The sequence below is a fragment of the Lycorma delicatula genome, chromosome 1 (assembly GCF_047948215.1).
Source record: "Lycorma delicatula isolate Av1 chromosome 1, ASM4794821v1, whole genome shotgun sequence".
Lineage (NCBI taxonomy): Eukaryota > Metazoa > Arthropoda > Insecta > Hemiptera > Fulgoridae > Lycorma > Lycorma delicatula.
The window spans coordinates 360,056,009-360,075,234 of NC_134455.1; the positions used below are offsets into that span (position 1 = coordinate 360,056,009).

At 29.2% G+C, this 19,226-nt stretch overlaps 1 protein-coding gene across 1 annotated transcript in view; it reads left to right on the forward strand.

Moving 5' to 3' along the window:
* The window catches only part of LOC142334481 (uncharacterized), a 266,080-nt gene that overhangs the window by 221,862 nt on the left and 24,992 nt on the right, over positions 1 to 19,226 (forward strand). The window contains exons 23-25 of the mRNA XM_075382546.1: positions 3,499 to 3,707; positions 7,040 to 7,215; positions 12,524 to 12,673. Of these exons, the coding sequence (XP_075238661.1) occupies positions 3,499 to 3,707; positions 7,040 to 7,215; positions 12,524 to 12,673 (535 nt within the window). The remainder of the gene's footprint in view (positions 1 to 3,498; positions 3,708 to 7,039; positions 7,216 to 12,523; positions 12,674 to 19,226) is intronic.

Sequence of the window (19,226 nt, forward strand, 5' to 3'; positions counted from 1 at the left end):
AAGTAATATCTTGAATGCAAATGATTTTGATCAATTGAACATTGTTCATTTTAACCTCTGAAAAATAATTTTTATGTAATTTGATAGTGTGTAATTTAATAACTCAAATTATTTTATTTATTAGTCTGAATACAGTGCAGTTTTGGTCAAAAATTTGCATTTTTATTGCTCACCAAACTCTACTAGTCTTTTCTTTTCTCTTTGGATGACCAATCCCTTAAAAAGCTCTATAATCTGTTTATAATGTTAATTCAGTCAATTGCATTTTAGGAAGTAGCACCCAAATATTTGAGAATATTTTCATTTATGATGCTATTTGGTGAAACTAGAATATTTTGTTTTTTTTGTTCACAGAATATCCTGTTCCATATTTTTACCAAATGTTTGCCTTCTACTCTGTTGTATACTTTTGCCTCTTCTTAGGCTTGGAGGTTACATTTTTAAGATTTATTGGAATCTTAAGAAAGATCTGTTTAGAACCGTGTTAAAGTAACATTTATATGTAAATTTACTTAGTGGTGTAACAGGATTTGATATTCTTATTTTTTCTCCTGTGTTTGAGGTAAAATACCGAAGTAGATGTAGGCTGGATATTTTTTCTGTGAAAAACAATATTTTATGGAACCTTCCATTTTATAAAGTCACAGATCTATCTTTATTCATTTTTGTTCACAAGTTTATAAAACTCCAACATTGGAAGAACATCATACATGTAAATTTTATGTTTAAATATTTTTATTTAAATCAGTGGCAGTAGCAAAAGCTAAAGTAGATCTGATAATATCTTTTAGTGATTTTATTTTAGATTAAGCAGACAAGAGCTTTGTCTACAGTAATCTATTTTAATGCTCTTGTCTGCATTATAATTGAATTTATTTTATTCTAACTAAATTTTTCCTCTAAGAATTTGTATTGTGCATGGTTAATTTATTGTTTTATAGTTAATATGCCTGCTTGCTTTTCTTCTAAATTACTGGTTATTCTTGAACATTTTTCTTTCTCAAGCTTTTTTTCTGAACATTTATTTGGACATCCAAATTATTTATTTTTGCCAGTGTTAATTCAGATTGTCAATAGCTACCTCATTTTTACTGTGTTTTAATCTGTAAAGTGGAAACTTTTTATAATTTATAAAAATACAGATAATGGTTCTGCAGCTGAGTAAAATTAAATGTACTTTTTATTTATCTTAAGACTGCTAGTATATACATGTTTATTTAGTGATAAAACAGGATAATTTAAAAGTTATATACGTGTAAGTAAATGTATAAATAGAAAAGTAAACTCATATTTTGAGAAAGTTCCAGCTTTATCAGATGCACTAATATATTATTAACAAGCTCATATTGTCACTGTTAAAAAATAGTTGTAACTCATATTTTTGTCATTCCAACAAATAATTAGAATTGAACTTAATCTATTTTCTTTAAACAAATTATGTAATTTGTATTTATTGTTTTTGATTTGTAATTATATTTTCAATGAGAATATTTATGAGATTCTGTGAGTACTGGAGAAGGCCATGATAAAGGCCACCAGGTTATTTCATTCACTGTTCAGGATACTATCAAATTTTATGGGTTTTATATTCTAATTCCTTACATATTTTGTGTATTACATGTTAAGTACTTCAGATTTCAAATATTTATGTCAGTAATGGTTGGGAATAATTTTGTTTGTTTTCATATCAGATTTTTTTTATTTGGTATAATAGAAAGATCATACATTCCTTCTAAGATATATATTATTACTTTTAAATACTTATTTCAATATTGTTATTTTTTTTAGTTTCATGACTGGCAACTGTGTCTAGACTAGATCAGAAGTTGTAAATGTATTCCATATACCTTAATTACTAATTATTCAGTAGAGAAAGAAGTTATTTAAAACTATAAACTTTTGAAATGACAAATTGAACTAAATGTAATAAGTAAAAAGCTTAAAAAGTTACATCATAACATTTTCAATTAGTCTTGTAGTCAGTCATCTTCAGTGACTCGTAAAGGAACTCTTCAATGGAGTAAGACCGTTATTCAATTAAAAAAAGTTCTAATATTTTTATAAAAATGTTTTTATTATCACAGGTATTAATTTATTAAGGAATAAATATTTTCAGAAACTTATCTGTCTAAAATAGTTTATTGTCAAATGAAAAAATTATGAGGTCACAGTCATTTAATTGTAGATATTTAAAGGGTAGAATTTTTTAATATTATACATAAAAATATCTCTTTTAATTAATTTATAAACTCTTTTTAAACTTAGTAACGGAATGAACAAAATTAGCTGAACTAATTTCATTAATTAGTTATTTAATTAATATTTAATAATTAGTTGTTAATGAAATAATTTAAAATTCATTAATTTTTTTAAATTATTTTGTTCCATATTTAAATGACTGTTAACTGAAATATTATGCTTAATAGATTTTTTTAAAAAACCAATAGAAAAAAAGAACATCTTGTTATAATTTTAAGCTGAAGGATGTTAGGATTGTGTTTTTTTAATGGTAATATGAATATGAAGATACAACAAAATGTGCATTTGATGCACATTTTGTTTACCAGACAGATTTTTTCTCACTCTACCCATAACGTAAATGTCTAGCTTATCAAAAAGTTAATTACAGTTTATTTAAATAAAAGTAAGTTGATCCCTTTTAAATGAAAAATTTCATTTTTCACAATCCAAACCCATATTAATTAATGCACAATAATAGTATCTCTACAAAATGTAAAATATGTGGTTCTGCTGTACTTGATTTCTTATGGAATGTGCTGAAACAGCTCAACCATGGTGTGGTTTCCTTTCGCACAACATTTTTTTTTTTTTTAATGTGTGTATTTACAAAACATAATTTATTTTCTGTTTATCTTTAGGTCATTTTTTAATTTTCTCATGTTCATTACTTTGGTAAACTATTACTATTCATACCTGCACCTTCATGTAATTAAACTGTAAAGACTCAAAATAAGGCTTTTGTCTTTGAAAGAGAGAGAGATGATGGATACTCCAGCACCGTTTCAGTTATGTAACTTAATTTTTTTGAGAGCTTACTTTAAACCATATTTCTTAGAAGGTTTTATTGACTAATTTTAAATATATTACTTGACATTTCCTAAATATGGGGTACACTTTTTTCAAGAGTTGTACATTTTTGTAGTTGCGTAGAATCATATTTAAAATTTATTGTTCAGTAAGTTGAATACTTTCATACTTATAAAAATTAAATGCTGGAATTTTTTTATAAAAATAATCTTGTAATAAAAATTTATTTGTATATTTTCGGAATTATTTCAACCTTGTATAATTTTACATTTGATAGCAGTGACCTATAACTAGATCAAGATAAAAAAGACAAAACAACTTGTTTCAATCTTTAATTAATCATACTAATATTTTAATTTATAGTTTTCATTTTAGTTCTAAACTAAACCTAATACATTTGTATCTTTGTAGAATAATTTATTGCAAAACATGTGATCTTTTTGATTTTAGTCAGATACAAGAGTGAGTGCTGACATTGTACAACCTCCAGCTGGGTTTGCTGATTCACCAAGAACTCCACATCGTGCTCCTCGCTTGTACAAAAAAGTTGATAAGCGGTTTAGGTCAGAGGAAAGGAGACATCATGCTAGAATTCATATGGAGGCAGTCAGAGCAAAATCTGAAGAACGAGGTCGAGATGAACTTAAAGAAAGAACAAGGTATTATTGTTTTTAGTATATCAAAAGTTGTTTAACAGTTACTAGAAAATTGAATTGATGAAAGCAGCGAAACTAGATATGACAGGATAGAAGCTTGTAATCTCTGAAAACCATCTATGAATGTCAAGTAGTCAGAATATATATGATCAATATTAAAAATTCAACTGAAAATTTTTAAGTTTGTTTGGGGTTACGTGAAACACCAAACAAATTTAGAATTTTATAGAAAATACAATATTACATTAATTTTCATCTTTTACTTCCAACTTGAACTTTTGAAAAGTTATTTGAATATTTTGCAGTTGTAAAATCTATTCAGACCTCTCCATTTTCTCTTTGGTCTAATAACTGACAGATCTTCTTCAAACACAGAACATTTGCACACATACATTTCATAAATATCCTTGAGTGAATGGGGGTCAATCATTATGATATTACCATACTTCTCTCTCTAATTAACAAATTTTTCCTAATTCAGTCAGTCAGAATTTCATCATTATCATTCTTACATTCATCAACTCAGAAACATTCATAAAAATGTATTATACAATGCTATTATCATTTATAGCTTAATGCTGCACATCATTATCTCACTTTCTAAAATTGACCCTTCCAATCTATGATATTCACCTTATTTATTTGTTTTGTTTTTTTATTGGTGTCCCTTTAAATAATGGTAATTGGTCACCCGTTAAAATTAAAAAAAAAAACAGTTTAAAACTTTGTAATGCTTTCTACCAATACATTGATTACTGAACACTAATTTCAACTGTCACTCTCATGAAGTATCAGATTTCTTTTGTCTGTTTTGATGGGTTTATATCATTAAGCACATCACTTAATCGTACGGATTAGTTTATTTAATCTAAACAATGTTAACTAATTTCTAGAAAAAAAAACTGCTTCAAAAAAATTTATGAAAACTTTTTTTTATTCATCTGAGAAATTTAAGAAATACTTCTCTATCTTCATTAAATGAGTATGCGTTCTTTATTGTGATTGAAAATATATATATGTAAGTTACAACTTATGCATGTAAGTTACCAATGATACAACTTTTAATAATGTAGGCATATGTCTATTTTTGAAAAGAGCCAAGATGAAAAGATCAGCAATGATATTTATTTGTTTAAAAATTTTTTTAATTATTTTTTTGTCTTCATTCATTTGACTGGTTTGATGCAGCTCACCAAGATTCCCTATCCAGTGCCAGTCGTTTCTTCAGTATACCCCCTACATCCTACATCTCTAACAATTTGTTTTACATATTCCAAACGTTGCCTGCCTGCACAATTTTTTCCTTCTACCTGTCCCTCCAATATTAAAACGACTATTTCAGGATGCCTTAATATGTGGCCTATAAGTCTGTCTCTTCTTTTAACAATATTTTGCCAAGTGTTTCTTTCTTTATCAATTTGCCGCAACACCTCTTCATTTGTCACTTTATCCACCCATTTGGTTTTTAACATTCTCCTGTAGTACCACATTTCAAATGCTTCTAATCTTTTCTTCTTAACTGCTAGTTTTATGTAAAGATTAAAAAGTATCGGGGATAGGGAACATCCTTGTTGGACTCCCTTTTTTATTACGGCTTCTTTCTTATGTTCTTCAATTATTACTGTTGCTGTTTGGTTCCTGTACATGTTAGCAATTGTTCTTCTATCTCTGTATTTGAACCCTATTTTTTTAAAATGCTGAACATTTTATTCCAGTCTACATTATCAAACACCTTTTCCAGGTCTATAAATGCCAGTTAATCTTTAATCTTCCTTCTATTATTAATCTGAATGCTAAAATTGCTTCCCTTGTCCCTATACTTTTCCTGAAACCAAATAGGTCTTCTCCTAACACTTCTTCCATTCCCCTCTTAATTCTTCTGTACAGAATTCTAGTTAAGATTTCTGATGCATGACTAGTTAAGCTAATTTTTCTATATTCTTCACATTAATCTGCTCCTCCTTTCCTTGGTATCATGTCTATAACACTCTTTTTAAAGCCTGATGGAACTTCCCCTTTTTCATAAATATTACACACCAGTTTGTATAATCTATCAATCGCTTCCTCACCTGCACTGTGCAGTAATTCTGCAGCTATTCTGTCTATTCCAGGAGCCTTTCTGCCATTCAGATCTTTTAGTGCTATCTTAAATTCAGATCTCAGTATTGTTTCTCCCCTTTCATCCTCTTTGACTTCCTCTATAACACCATTTTCTAATTCATTTCCTCCGTATAACTATTCAATATATTCCACCCACCTATCAACCTTTCCTTTCATACTATAAATCGGTGTATCATCTTGGTTAACACATTATTAGATTTTAATTTATGTACCCCAAAATTTTCCTTAACTTTCCTGTATGCTTCGTCTATTTTACTAATGTTCATTTCTGTTTCCACTTCTGAAAACTTTTCTTTAATCAACTCTTATTTCGCTAGTTTGCACTTCCTGTATATAGATAGTATTTCTTAAGAGTCGATAATTCCTTTTACTTTCTTCATCACTAGCATTCTTATATTTTCTACGTTTATCCGTCAGCTGCAATATATCGTCTGAAATCCAAGGTTTTCTACCAGTTCTCTTTGTTCCGCCTAAGTTCGCTTCTGCTAATTTAAGAATTTCCTTTTTAACATTCTCCTATTCTTCTTCTACATTTTCTACCTTATGTTTTTTATTCAGACCTCTTGCGATATCCTCCTCAAACATCCTCTTTACCTCCTCTTCCTCAAGCTTCTCTAAATTCCACCTATTCATCTGACACGTTTTCTTCAGGTTTTTAAACCCCAATCTACATTTCATTATCACTAAATTATGGTCGCTATCAATGTCTGCTCAAGGGTAAGTTTTGCAGTCGACAAGTTGATTTCTAAATCTTTACTTAACTATGATATAATCTATCTGATACCTTGCAATATCGCCTGGCTTTCTCCAAGTGTATATTCTTCTATTATGATTTTTAAACTGGGTGTTGGCAATTACTAAATTATACTTTGTGCAAAACTCTGTAAGTTGGTCCCCTCTTTCATTCTTTTTGCCCAGCCCGTATTCACCACTAAATTTCCTTCCTTGCCTTTTCCAATGTTTGCATTCCAATCTCCAACTATTATTAAATTTTCATCCCCTTTTATGTGTTTAACTGCTTCATCAATTTCTTCTTATACACTACCTCATCGTTATCATGGGCGCTTGTAGGCTTATAGACGTTAACAATTGTTGTCGGTTTATTTAGGTTTCGATTTTATACTTATTACAATGATTCTATCGCTATGCATTAATTTAAGCCTCGTGTTTAATATTTTCCCTTCCTTTATAATACTGCCAATTATTTATTTCAGACCTCTTACACGATCAACTGATGCTAGTATGGAAAAATTACGTTGTAGCCCAAGCAGTCTTGGATCAGATGAAGATGAATGGCTTGGATGTTACACGAAACCATTTCTTTGTGCTACTTGGGTCTACATAGGTGATAATGAAGAACTCCAGGTTTGGCAGAGATCAAGTAGTAAAGGTGAGTTAACAAAATAAATGTTTATAAAGCATTATGAATTATCAGTTTTTAAACTAATTTGATGGCCATTCCTAATGATTGCACAATAAGGCATATTTCTGAAGTTCTAATCAACTAATCAGGTTTCCTGATGCCTACTAAAAAAAAAAAAAAACAATACATTATTTGATCAACAAAATTATTTCTTATTAATTTTTATTAATTTCAGTCAGTAATCATGTTTGTCTTACACTGTACTCACTTTCTAATAGTATAAAATTATTTAGTTTATGTTTTCTGGTTATTTTAATACAGGTTTGTGTGTAAAAAACATCTTGTTTTAAGATATTTTATACTTTATACACATTCTTAGATTTCTACATATACTTTAGATACTTTATACCTTAGATACTACACATTTGTTAGATGCTTTATACACATATAAGCCAATTATTTATAAAGTTATAAATTTAGATTACCTTGGCATAAAATGATAAAAGGTATTTATATTTGATCAGGAATATTTAGTACAATTTAAAACACATTCACACAGATTGATTGACATTAATTCTAAAGTTTAGGTTCTGGATACATTTCACTGCTTAAAAGACTTCATTTCAACATATGAATACCAATTATCTGAAAAAGAACTGTAGAGTTTCAAAAACAAATGCAGTCTTTATTTGCTAAGTAGTGTTTTACGCGTAATCTTGAAGCGACAACAATTAAGCTTTAGTTTACACATTCTCTATCAAATAGCAGCTGCGTTAGACTACACACAGTCCAAGCTGTTATGATTCTTGCTTTAGTACCATGGTGCCACCACTAGTGAAAACACAGTGCATGTACTGGTTTGCAGAAACAAAATCAGTGACTTGTCATACAAAGAAATTATATACTAGTCAATTATAGAAGTTCTCCAAGTGACAAAAGCATATGCGAGTGGTGTGAATAGTTTTTGGAAACCAAAAGTGTTTTGAAAGGACATTCACCAGGTAGGCCTAAAACAAGTGTCCAAAACACAAATAGAATTCTATTTTTTTTCCAAAGAAGTTTAAAACATTCAGTTCCTAGAGTTAGTTGTCATCTAAACATTCCTAAAAGCACTGTTCATAATGTTGATCACAAACGATTGAAACTTCATGCTTATAAACTGTGGCTACTGAAATTAAATCTAATGATAAGCATGTAGTTTACTTTTTAACAACCATGTTAGACTTCATTTCTGCTGATGAAAACTACTTGCAACGCATTTTATTTTCTGATGAAGGAACATTTCATCTTCATGGAGTCATGAATCACCATAATCATCAAGTATGGGCTCTGAAAATCCACATGAATGAGTGTGAAATTCATTCGCAAATATCCAAAAGAGAATATGTGGTGTGGTATATATAATCAAATTTTTTTACCATTTTTTTCAGTCAGCAGAATATTACAGTCTTAGTGCACTTTAATATGTTAGAGAACTTTGCGTTTTCTCATGTGTTAGAGAACTTTGTTTCCACAGATTAAAAATATGGAGGGCAAATCTCTAAAAGAATGGACCCCCTCCATATCATGCAGAAGTTGTGCAAACACAACTAGTTTCCAGAGTTATGGATAAGCATAGAAGCTCCCATCAATTAATTGGCCACTGCAAAGTCCTGATGGCTTTCTTCTTAACAGGTTACATAAAAGTCATGGGTTCCTCGTATAATATGCAATAACTATGTGGTCAACTTAAAAAGATGGCTAAAAAACATGACACACAAAAGACCTTACCATTTGGTGTCCCTATGGTTTGGCATTTAAGATCACTTAACTGATCGTTATTTCTATGTGTTCAGAATCTATAAGAAATCTAAATACATTGTACTGTATTCTTCAGTGCTATCTACACTCAGACTTGCATCTCCCAGATAATCCATTCCAGTTCCTAAGTTCCAGAAACTTGTTTCGTGAAAACAGTGATGAAGAATTGGAGGAATTATGGAAAAAAACAATCATGATTCAGAGTTTGAATTAAAAATTTTTTTTGTTTAATACTAGTTACTGGTCTTTTATATTTTATTTGTGTTGCATTTTCTGTAGGACTAATTTGCTTTAGTTTAACAGAAAAACCTATTATTTATATAAAAATTGACCATTTGTAAAGTATCTCATGCAATACCCTTAAATTCGTCATATATATGGGCAATGTTTACTTTTACTTGCTGATTAAAGATAGGGATAATAAACTGTAGGTTGTACCTGAATTTTGTGGTTTCTTTGTTGATGATTATACGATGGTCAAATTTTCAAGCTTTAAGACTTTTTTTTATAATACTTCCTACAGTTTATTTTAAAGCCAATTTTTTGAGGATAAACAATTATATTAAAAGGTGTAAAAATTACATTTTTAAATGTTAAACTCTCTCACTTTAAGAAAATTATAGAGTAGGTATACATTTTTTAAAGAAGTTACTGAGACACTTGTAATATTTTTTTTATATTTATATACAAATTAGTCTTTGAAATTAATCTTATCTTGATTTTTAGTTAAATTATTAATATTATTTTTATTATAAAATTTAATTGAAATTATTTTTAATAGCATCTTTTTATTCAACTGGTACTGATGAATTTATTTTTAATTTTTCATTAAAATTATTCAATTTGTTCATTTTATTTATTTCTTATTCTTACTTAATTATAATACATATCCAAATGACTTTTTTGAATTTTTTATCTTTAATTTGAATTCTAGACACAAGTATTTTGTGATCTAAGCAGATAAAATTTCACACTTGCCTTTACTTTCAATTTCATTACTTCCACAGTGAAAGGACACAGAACCAGCAAAATTGATTAATAATCGATTTTTACACAAGTATATGATTACTATGTGAAAGCAGTATTACAATATGCAATAATATTAATTTATAATTATTAATAATATGTAATCACAAATATTATCACAATATTTGTGATTACATTGTAGAAGAGGTTGGTATTTGATTTTCAAATAGCACAAATGATGAGAAGGATAGATGTTATTGAGTTGTGATTGTTGAACAGTACAAGGAATTTTTTCTGGCAGAATTCATGTAACCATGGTTGGCAATAACATTAAGCATTTATTACAAAATACTAAAGATCAGAAATCAAATCAAAACAGTGAGAGACACTCACTAATTGGTGATGTTCTGCATAACAATGTGCATAACAATCTCATTCTGTATTAGTTACACAAAGGCTTTACTTAAGCAGTTCAAGTGGAGGATTTTTTACCATTTGCTACAGCCTTGACTTGGCACACGACTACCATCTCTTCATCAAAGTAAATCTGGTTGGCTGTTCAGTGCTTTCAAACCAACAAGAGCCCTTAGATGGACCTCTTAGAAAAATTATCAGTGTAGAAATGTAATTAAACCTTGTTCCATGAAACCATGCAGCAATCCAGAACATAACACTATGGTGATTGTAATTTATTTTAGCGCAATCCATCCAAGAAAAAACACTTTTCTTGTAACATAAAAATGAAGTATATATAAATTGTAATGCAAAAACTAGAAAATTGTGATAAAATATAAATATATTTGCCATAAAAAATAAAAATTTTAAGAAAGTACATTATCTCTATATTAAAATTTCATCAAGTTAAACAGAAAAAAAATAATTGTTATCTCAGTGCATTTCTTCAGTATCAGATAAGCTAACTGTTGAACTATTGTCATTGTTTCCTAAATTTATCACGATAACTTCAATAATATTTTCACACAAACTATCTGCTTCCCATATTTTTTTCTTCTTTAATTACATGCTGAATGCAATTTTTCTAAGCATTTGCATCTACTCTATTAACAACTAATACATTTTTTACATCCCTTAACTTAAATGTTGTGTTATTACCCCCAATATAGCCTTTGACTTGTGACCATTACGACTTCTATCGAGCTAAAATTTCAGTGGTATGAGCAAAATATGATACAACTTTTGATTTTGTGATTTCATCTACTTTGTAATGAATATATTTTTGTTTAACTGATTTTTAAAAGTTCTACTTTTAATATGTCCTTGGTGAACGCAATTTTCTTTGATTTTGCGCACTTTTCACAGTCACAGTACGATCTCTCTTCTGCAATTGTTATATAGCAGAAGACAATAGGTTATTAAATACCCCAGAAATGTCCAGGAAATTTCCCAGGGCATATTCCTCCCGACTGTAGGTTACCACACTCATTACATGAAGCATGACATCCTCAGTACACTTTCCGGGATGAAACCCATACTGATTATCCATTAGTAACCCACATGAGGTCAATCTCTCATTTGTACAAAGGTACAGAACCTTTTCAACGACCTTATAAATAAGTGGCAGTAATGTCAAGGGCCTATATGACGACGAACTAACAGTGGGAGCCTTGTCGCCACCTTTAAACAATAGTTTCACAATCCCCTTCTTCCAACACACCGGAAAATATCCTCTAAACAAGAATTTATTAAAAACTCATGTAATAATTCTCACATTTACCCCTACCAAGTGTACAAGGAGCTCCACCATTATCCCATCAAAGCCAGGAGCCTTACTTCTACCTAGACTACAGATAGCTTGACGCACCTCAGCCTCAATAATCTTCAAGGAGACTGCACTCCTGCGAAACTGAGCAACCGCACGCCTCACCTGCTGATGATATGCAGTCTCACTTACTTCACTTTCATCGGGCAGCAAATCGTTTTGTAGCCTGTGACATGTCTGAAATTACACCGAGCCAGATTGAGAGAGCAAGCAGAAGAACATCCTACTGTCGTTTGTGTCCCAAGACCCTATATACAACCCCCCAAGAATCCTTGTACCCCTGTTCATTCACAAAGGAATGCCAGTAACCCCTCTTCGCTGTCTGAACTTGTAAAATATCGAGATCTAAGATCTCTATATTCGCCAACAAGGACCGCCCGCCGTTCCAGATCACTCTCCTGCTGAGATGCTTTCCATGAACAACAGACAGCTTGTTTCATAACAGTCAATTCCCTGCTCCACCATGGAGTGAGCCTTTAAGAAAAAATATTCTACCTTTTTCTTATTTTATAAACTAATTTATATTCCTGGAAAATGTATTATATATTACCTACTACCAAGATTTAAAATAAAATATGATAGTATTTGTGAAAGCTGGTGGGTGATATGAGTATAATAGTTACCATTATTGGGAATTAGCCTCTAGTTGATGTGACAATAAATAAATATGATAAGCAGTTTTATTGTATGATTATTTGACAACAATGTAGAAAAGAAACTTTTATTAAAAAATCATAAAATTAAACTTTATGATAGATTGTTTATATTGTGATGGACATTTATGTTTAGAAGAAGACAGAGAAGATGAACGAAGAGGTTCTGTTGATTCTACACACTCGGAACAAGAATTTCGCAGAAGGTACCAGGCTATCACTCATCGAATGGTTCATCGTAAATCTAGTCTTGAAATGTATAAACGACTTGCTTCAAAGTCATTTGGTAAGAAATCATGTGCTGCATGTACTCTAGCATTTCAGATGATTGTTTTTATTTTTTATTTATTTGTAATGCAGTATGTTTTTATTGCTCTGTGTACCTGATTTTTGTACAAGTAATTTTTTTTTGTATTTGTTGTGGCTTTAGCAAATATTTTTGCTTTTTAGTTGATCCTTACATAAGGTACTTTGAGATTATAAATCTTTAACAGCATTTGAACAGTTAAATCCCTTCTTACTTTTTTGATTTAGTGACTAATAAAATCATTCTATGAAGTTCCATTATCCAAGAATAATTTATATCCTATTTATTTACAAATTTGCTTTTGTTTCTTTTTTTTAATTTTTCATATTTATTATATATTTTTAAATTTGCAGTTACTCTGTACATCAGTTATAGTAATATTTAAATCAATAAATATTAGCTTAATGTTGAAAAAAAATATAGTTTGATTAAAATTTTGAGCATTGCTGTACTTTTCCTTTAAAATTAATTTTACTTCCTGTGCAAAAAAAAATTATTTTCCAGTTAAATCTATGAGAAAGTGGCTTCTTTGGAAGGATATTAGATCCTGTCCATAGCGTGCAAATAAATTTCACATTAAAACAAAAATTTTGGTTTTGTAATTTCTATTTCTGTTTGAATTTTCCTTGATTTAACCCTAATATTTTTATTAATTAGTAATATTTTAATCAATCAGTTTTTTAACAGCTGATTTTCAAAGTCAGAAGTTCTGAGGTTTGAATCCTAGTAAAATTTGTTTTTATATGGATTTGAATTGTACTAGACAGTGGATATTAGATTACTTTGTTGGTTGGGGTTCATTTAACTACATGTCTCAGAAAAATGGTCGGCCTGAGTCTGCACAAGTCTACACCTTATTTACATATCATACATAACATTCATGTCATTGGATTATCGGGGAATTGCGTATTGTTCACTTGTTGAATAGATTACAACTCACACATTCAAAAAGAAATAAAATAAAAAATTTAGTAATGGATTAGATTTCAGAAGATAGATTTATTATTCATTTATTTTTTATAATGAATCTGGATTGGTGCAATAAAACTTTAACATCGTTCTCAATGGATATTCATAATCAGAATCCATATTTGAAATTATATTCTAGAGCCTGATTTAATAATAGTGATATTTTGTCCATGTTCATTTCTGCCTGCTTATCAAATTGTTCAAGAAAAGAAAAGAGAAAATATATAACACAGGTAAAGTTTAATTTATATGATATTGAATGAACACATAGGAAACAATAGCTATTTATACCTATTGGGTGTCTGTCAGTTTATCTGACCATAAAGTCAGTTCACTGAGTTTAGAAATCTGAACTAAAGCCCCATATAGCACAGTAGATTAAGAACAGATTTAAACTACTCTCACAAAACCACACATGATTTAAATGCTTCTGTCTGTTGTTCCACAGCTGTAACCAAGATATAAATATTGAATAGCAAAGTATTATATTTATAAATTCTGTATATGTTAAGGTTATTGTTATGGCTATACACTTTCAGCTCCTGTGTGCACAGGCACATACTGTAGATGTGAATTTATTTTATTGAGTAATGATACTTATATATTTGCCATTAAAGTTTATAATCTTAAAGTAACAATAATAGTAGCAATTATTTATTTCTATATTTAAATAAAATTATTATTTTTTTTTTAATAAATGATAAATTTTCCATTTTTTTTTTATTAGTATTGTTTTTGAGACTTTTATTTTTTTAATAAATAATATAATCTTATTCATTAAATCTATTCAAGATATTAAACTGTTTGGGTATTTTATATAATAATAAGTAGATATACTGTTTATAATAAAAAGAGAAGAAAAAATGGGCCCTGAGAAAAGGTAAACTCTATTCAGTATAACATGATTGTACTTGTCACTTAAAAATTCTCAGGGATTAGCATTTTCGAAATTGAAAATTATTAAGTAAGTATGATAATAACAACTGAAGCTGTTTTTTATTGTACTGGTTCTCGTACATCAGCTGAATTAAATAACATCAGGTCAGCGGTTAAATTTTTGTTTTTAATTTAAAAAAATTTGTATTATTTCTTCACATATGCTCATGTCTGTCCACAATCACTTTATTTAGTACTCCCAGTTTGTCAAAGCATTTTTATTTACTTGGTGTTTGCATATACACTTATCATAGATTAAGTAGAAAATTGAATAAATGGTGAGCTTTTGTTGCTTTATTGCATGTTTTATGTTAATTATAAGGTATCATAACACATTCTGGTTCTTTAGATCTGCAATGAACATGGAAGGCAAATTCTAAAAAGCCCAATTTGTTTAAATTGCACAAACTTTAGATTTGGCTAAAGTTTAAAATTTTTAACTAGTTTAAACTTCTTTCCTTTTTTTGTACTTTTTATTGTTGCAGTGTTTTTTTCTTGTCATTCATTTTTTTCTCAAGGGATGTGGAGGGAATATTATATTTATATGTTATGTAAAACCCTAATTTATTTACTTTAAATTTCTTCACTCCCCTCCTTTATGACACAATTTTCCAAGTAGTAATATGACAAAATGAGGAGGTGTTTACTTCTAAGTATCCCATGCTTTGTTTTAGACATTTTGTTGCTGAAGGCTTACTTAATGAAATGAGGCATGAATTGTAAGTTATTCCCACATTCTGAACTTAACATTTGTAGGAATTGAAATGAATACTCAAATAGTAAGTGTAGAGGAAGAGAAGTGTTTATTGGTATCCACAGTTATTTACAACTCAAGTCAAATTTGATTGTGTTGAAAAGGAAAGATAGATAGAAGGCCAAGTTCCAACCTGTTAATGACAGATTACTTTTTTATTGTCCTTGTTTCATTGATATAATATTGGTTAATAATACTAACTAATTTTACAATAAAATTTAATATCTTTTGCAAAATCAATTAGAATTCAATTGTTTTATAAAAATGAAAAACTTTTACAATGGTTTAAGAATAATTTTGTAATTAATTGAAATTTTAATTTATTTCTTTGTGAGGGATGGATGATAGCTCTGAAGTGTTTTAATAAATTTTTAAATTTATTTAAATAAATAAATGTTTAAATTCTGCATTTAATTTTTAGTAGTGAAAACTATTTCATAATTGTATCACTTCATAACCATTTCATTTTCATCATAATATTATGAATCATTCTTCCACACTGACATCTGTCTACTTAGGGGGTATCTAAAACCTTTTTATTTATTACATTATTAAATTTTTTCATGTAAAGTATCTATTTTCTGAAACTAAGATGATATGTTGTAATTTATAATATTAATATTCAATTGTTTTAATAATGACTTTAAAACAATTGGCCTAAATGTGTGTGTGTGTGTGTGTGTGTGTGTGTGTGTGTGTGTGTGTGTGTGTGTGTGTGTGTGTGTGTGTGTGTGTGTGTGTGTGTGTGTGTGTGTGTGTGTGTGTGTGTGTGTGTGTGTGTGTGTGTGTGTGTGTGTGTGTGTGTGTGTGTGTGTGCGCGTGCGTGTGTATAATTGATAACAGCTCACACATTAAAAACGCATTTGAGTGCCAATTTGAAAATGTTCATTCTTCATGAGTATATTCTGCCGATCAACACAAAAAAGTTATTTAAACATGTCTTTAGAAATGTTTTAGTTTTTATGTTATGGTTATTAAAAAATTTTTCTAATGCACGTTTACTAAGATATTCATTTCTGTTGACGTAAATAGCAGGGCAAAATTTTAATTTTATTTGTAATTTGAGTAGAAGAATATAAAAAGGTAGTCTTTTGCAGCTGCATCTTAACTGCTTTTGAACTACTTGAGCTCATCTTAATTTTACTTTGACAAAATTAAGAAACTAAATTATAAATAATATTCAAAAAATTTTTTTGTTAGTATTTAAACAAAAATTTCAGCTAAAGAAAATTTATATTTACTTTATCAATACACATTACTTATTAGGTAGAATATTATTTCTAGGTAATTATTGATGTGTTTTGAAACTGAGCTGAATCACATATAAACATCTTATATTTGGACTTTTAATTTATCAGTAACATATTGTTACATCCAATATAATGTAATATCCATATTTCAAAACCTACTCTGCACACAAAATGCAGTTATAAATACATTTGTAAACCTTTATTCCTGCATGGTGTACTTTGAAATGTAATTTATCTAAAAGATATTTAGCTTCTTCAGTCAGGAGAATGTAGAGAAGCACAGAAGACACTTGTATTGGTCCAGTACTGCTTAAGCAACTACGGGCATTAAACATTTCTGTGAATCTTTAAACTGTACTTTGATGGAAAATTCATTTCTGATTTAAGTTAGTTTGCAGCATTAAATAAATTAATTACACTACTTCGGTATACTATATAATTAAATTTATAAAAAACAACTAGTCACCATGTAAAAATAAATAACAAATAAAAGAAATATAGTAATAATGTCATGTAATATTAAAACCTAGTACTTGCATCCTAGCGAGTGTACGTTCTACTACATGAAAATAAATTACAAGAAACTTAACTGTGCCTAGATCTAGAATGAATAAATCATTACTGTACTACTGGGTCTCAAGATTTTCTCATGCAAATGCTACAGGCATGTATATTGAATTACAGCTTTTGAAATTTTAACTGAAAAATTGTAAGAGAAGATATGATCACATTCACTAAGATTAAGAAATTAAACAGCAATTTAAACTGAAACTAACATTTCTAAGCATTAGTGGTTTTAAAGTGCATTTTGAAGACAATAAAGGAATTTTTCAGTTTAATAAAAAAATGATATTATTATTGCACTACTGAGTGTGTTGTATTTATCAACTGTTTTAGCAGACTTCATTCGTACACTGCATGCTGGTGCACATTTCATAACTCAATACCATAGACAGAATAAAAATTGAATATTATTTGAAACATTGCAGCAGATCAAATCATTCCTAATTTTTTTTTCAATTACTTTTAATTATTGTTAAAAAATTTTGTAAAAGTTAAACAATACAAAAAACCACTTCTAGTAGGAGAGAGGTAAAACTCTGGAAAAAACTTTAAAAAATGTTTGAAAAATGAGTTGGTTTTTCTGTTTTTAAGATGTACACTGAATAAGCATTTATAAATAAAATCGCATTCTTCATGAAAATCTCTTATCAATAATTCCAAAAATATTTTTAATAAAGAGTGTAAACTTGGAAGAAATTACTATGAAAGTCGTTAAATAATTAAACAGACAAATGATTCGAAAAATTGTTATTTGTTCAATATCAATGAAACTAATGCTACTTTTCAACGTAATTCCAGACTATATTTACATACTTGTCCCATCTTTCTGTGAGCTTTCTCATTCCGGTAGTAATGAATTGTTTATCGTGGCATCTGAGCCATTCTTGTATGGCATTCTTTACTGCTGCTTATTGTCGCTAAACTTGGTGCTACAAAAACTCTTAGAGAAGACTGAAAAAATCTGAGGTGTGAAATCCAGGACTGTGAGATGGATGTAACACATCCCAACTTGACTTTTGAATAGCTTCCCATGTCTTTTTGAGAGGTCTGGGAGCAGCATAATCATGTAGTAGAATTATGCCTCCTGAAAGAATCAGGATGTTTCCTCCTTACTGTCAGTTTCACTTTATTTTCTAACTATACAGTAGTACTCACTGTTGATTGTACATTGTTCTTCCAATTAATTGCAAATAAATTGGGTCTTTATAGCACGAAAATACCATTAGCATCACTTAACCACTTAACCAGCTGATGCATAGGTTTTAAATTTTTTCCTGCTGGCAAACTCGGATCTTTCCATTCCATACTTTTGACACTTGGATTCTGGTTAAAAATTATGAATCTAGGTTTCAACCGTCGCTTAAATTCCTTACAAATGTGAATTCAGATATCCGTGGTTTTAGATGACCACCTCAAAACCCATCTCAAAACATTATAAGATAATTCAGCTTGTTATGTATGGATAATGAAATAGACAGCATCAATGCTTGCACTATTAGTTTCAACAATTTCACAATTTTTTTACAGAAATATGTCCTGGCGAATAAGATTATTATTAATGAGAGTGTCTTAGAAAGTGTCTGTCGAAACTTACACCAGCCTGCAACAATGATAAAAATCTGACACTTGTTCTGACCGATTAATAGTGTTTGATCCAAAGATAAAAATTTGCCATACTGTTTTAAAATTCCCAAGTGAATTTCGGCCAGTTTTACATCTTCAGAGAATAATCACTGTGTTCTTCCACATTGCATGATTTAAGCAGAGCCAACATGTTGAAATAAACCAAACAAATTATATAGTGAAATTCTTTTTCGATCTGCTAATATTTTCAATGTCAGGGGTAGCTAACTTGAATACAGTTTCACTTTATTCTATTAAATAGTTTTTCTGCTGTTGCCATTTGTTTCTTAAATTATTAAACGAACATTATACTCATAATAAATATATTAAGAAAGTAGTGTTTACAAAATGTCTTATTAATTTTCTCACTTTAATTATTGATCCTCTTATTTATTTATTATTAAGATGTATTATTTTTAATAAAATAAAGTGTTTA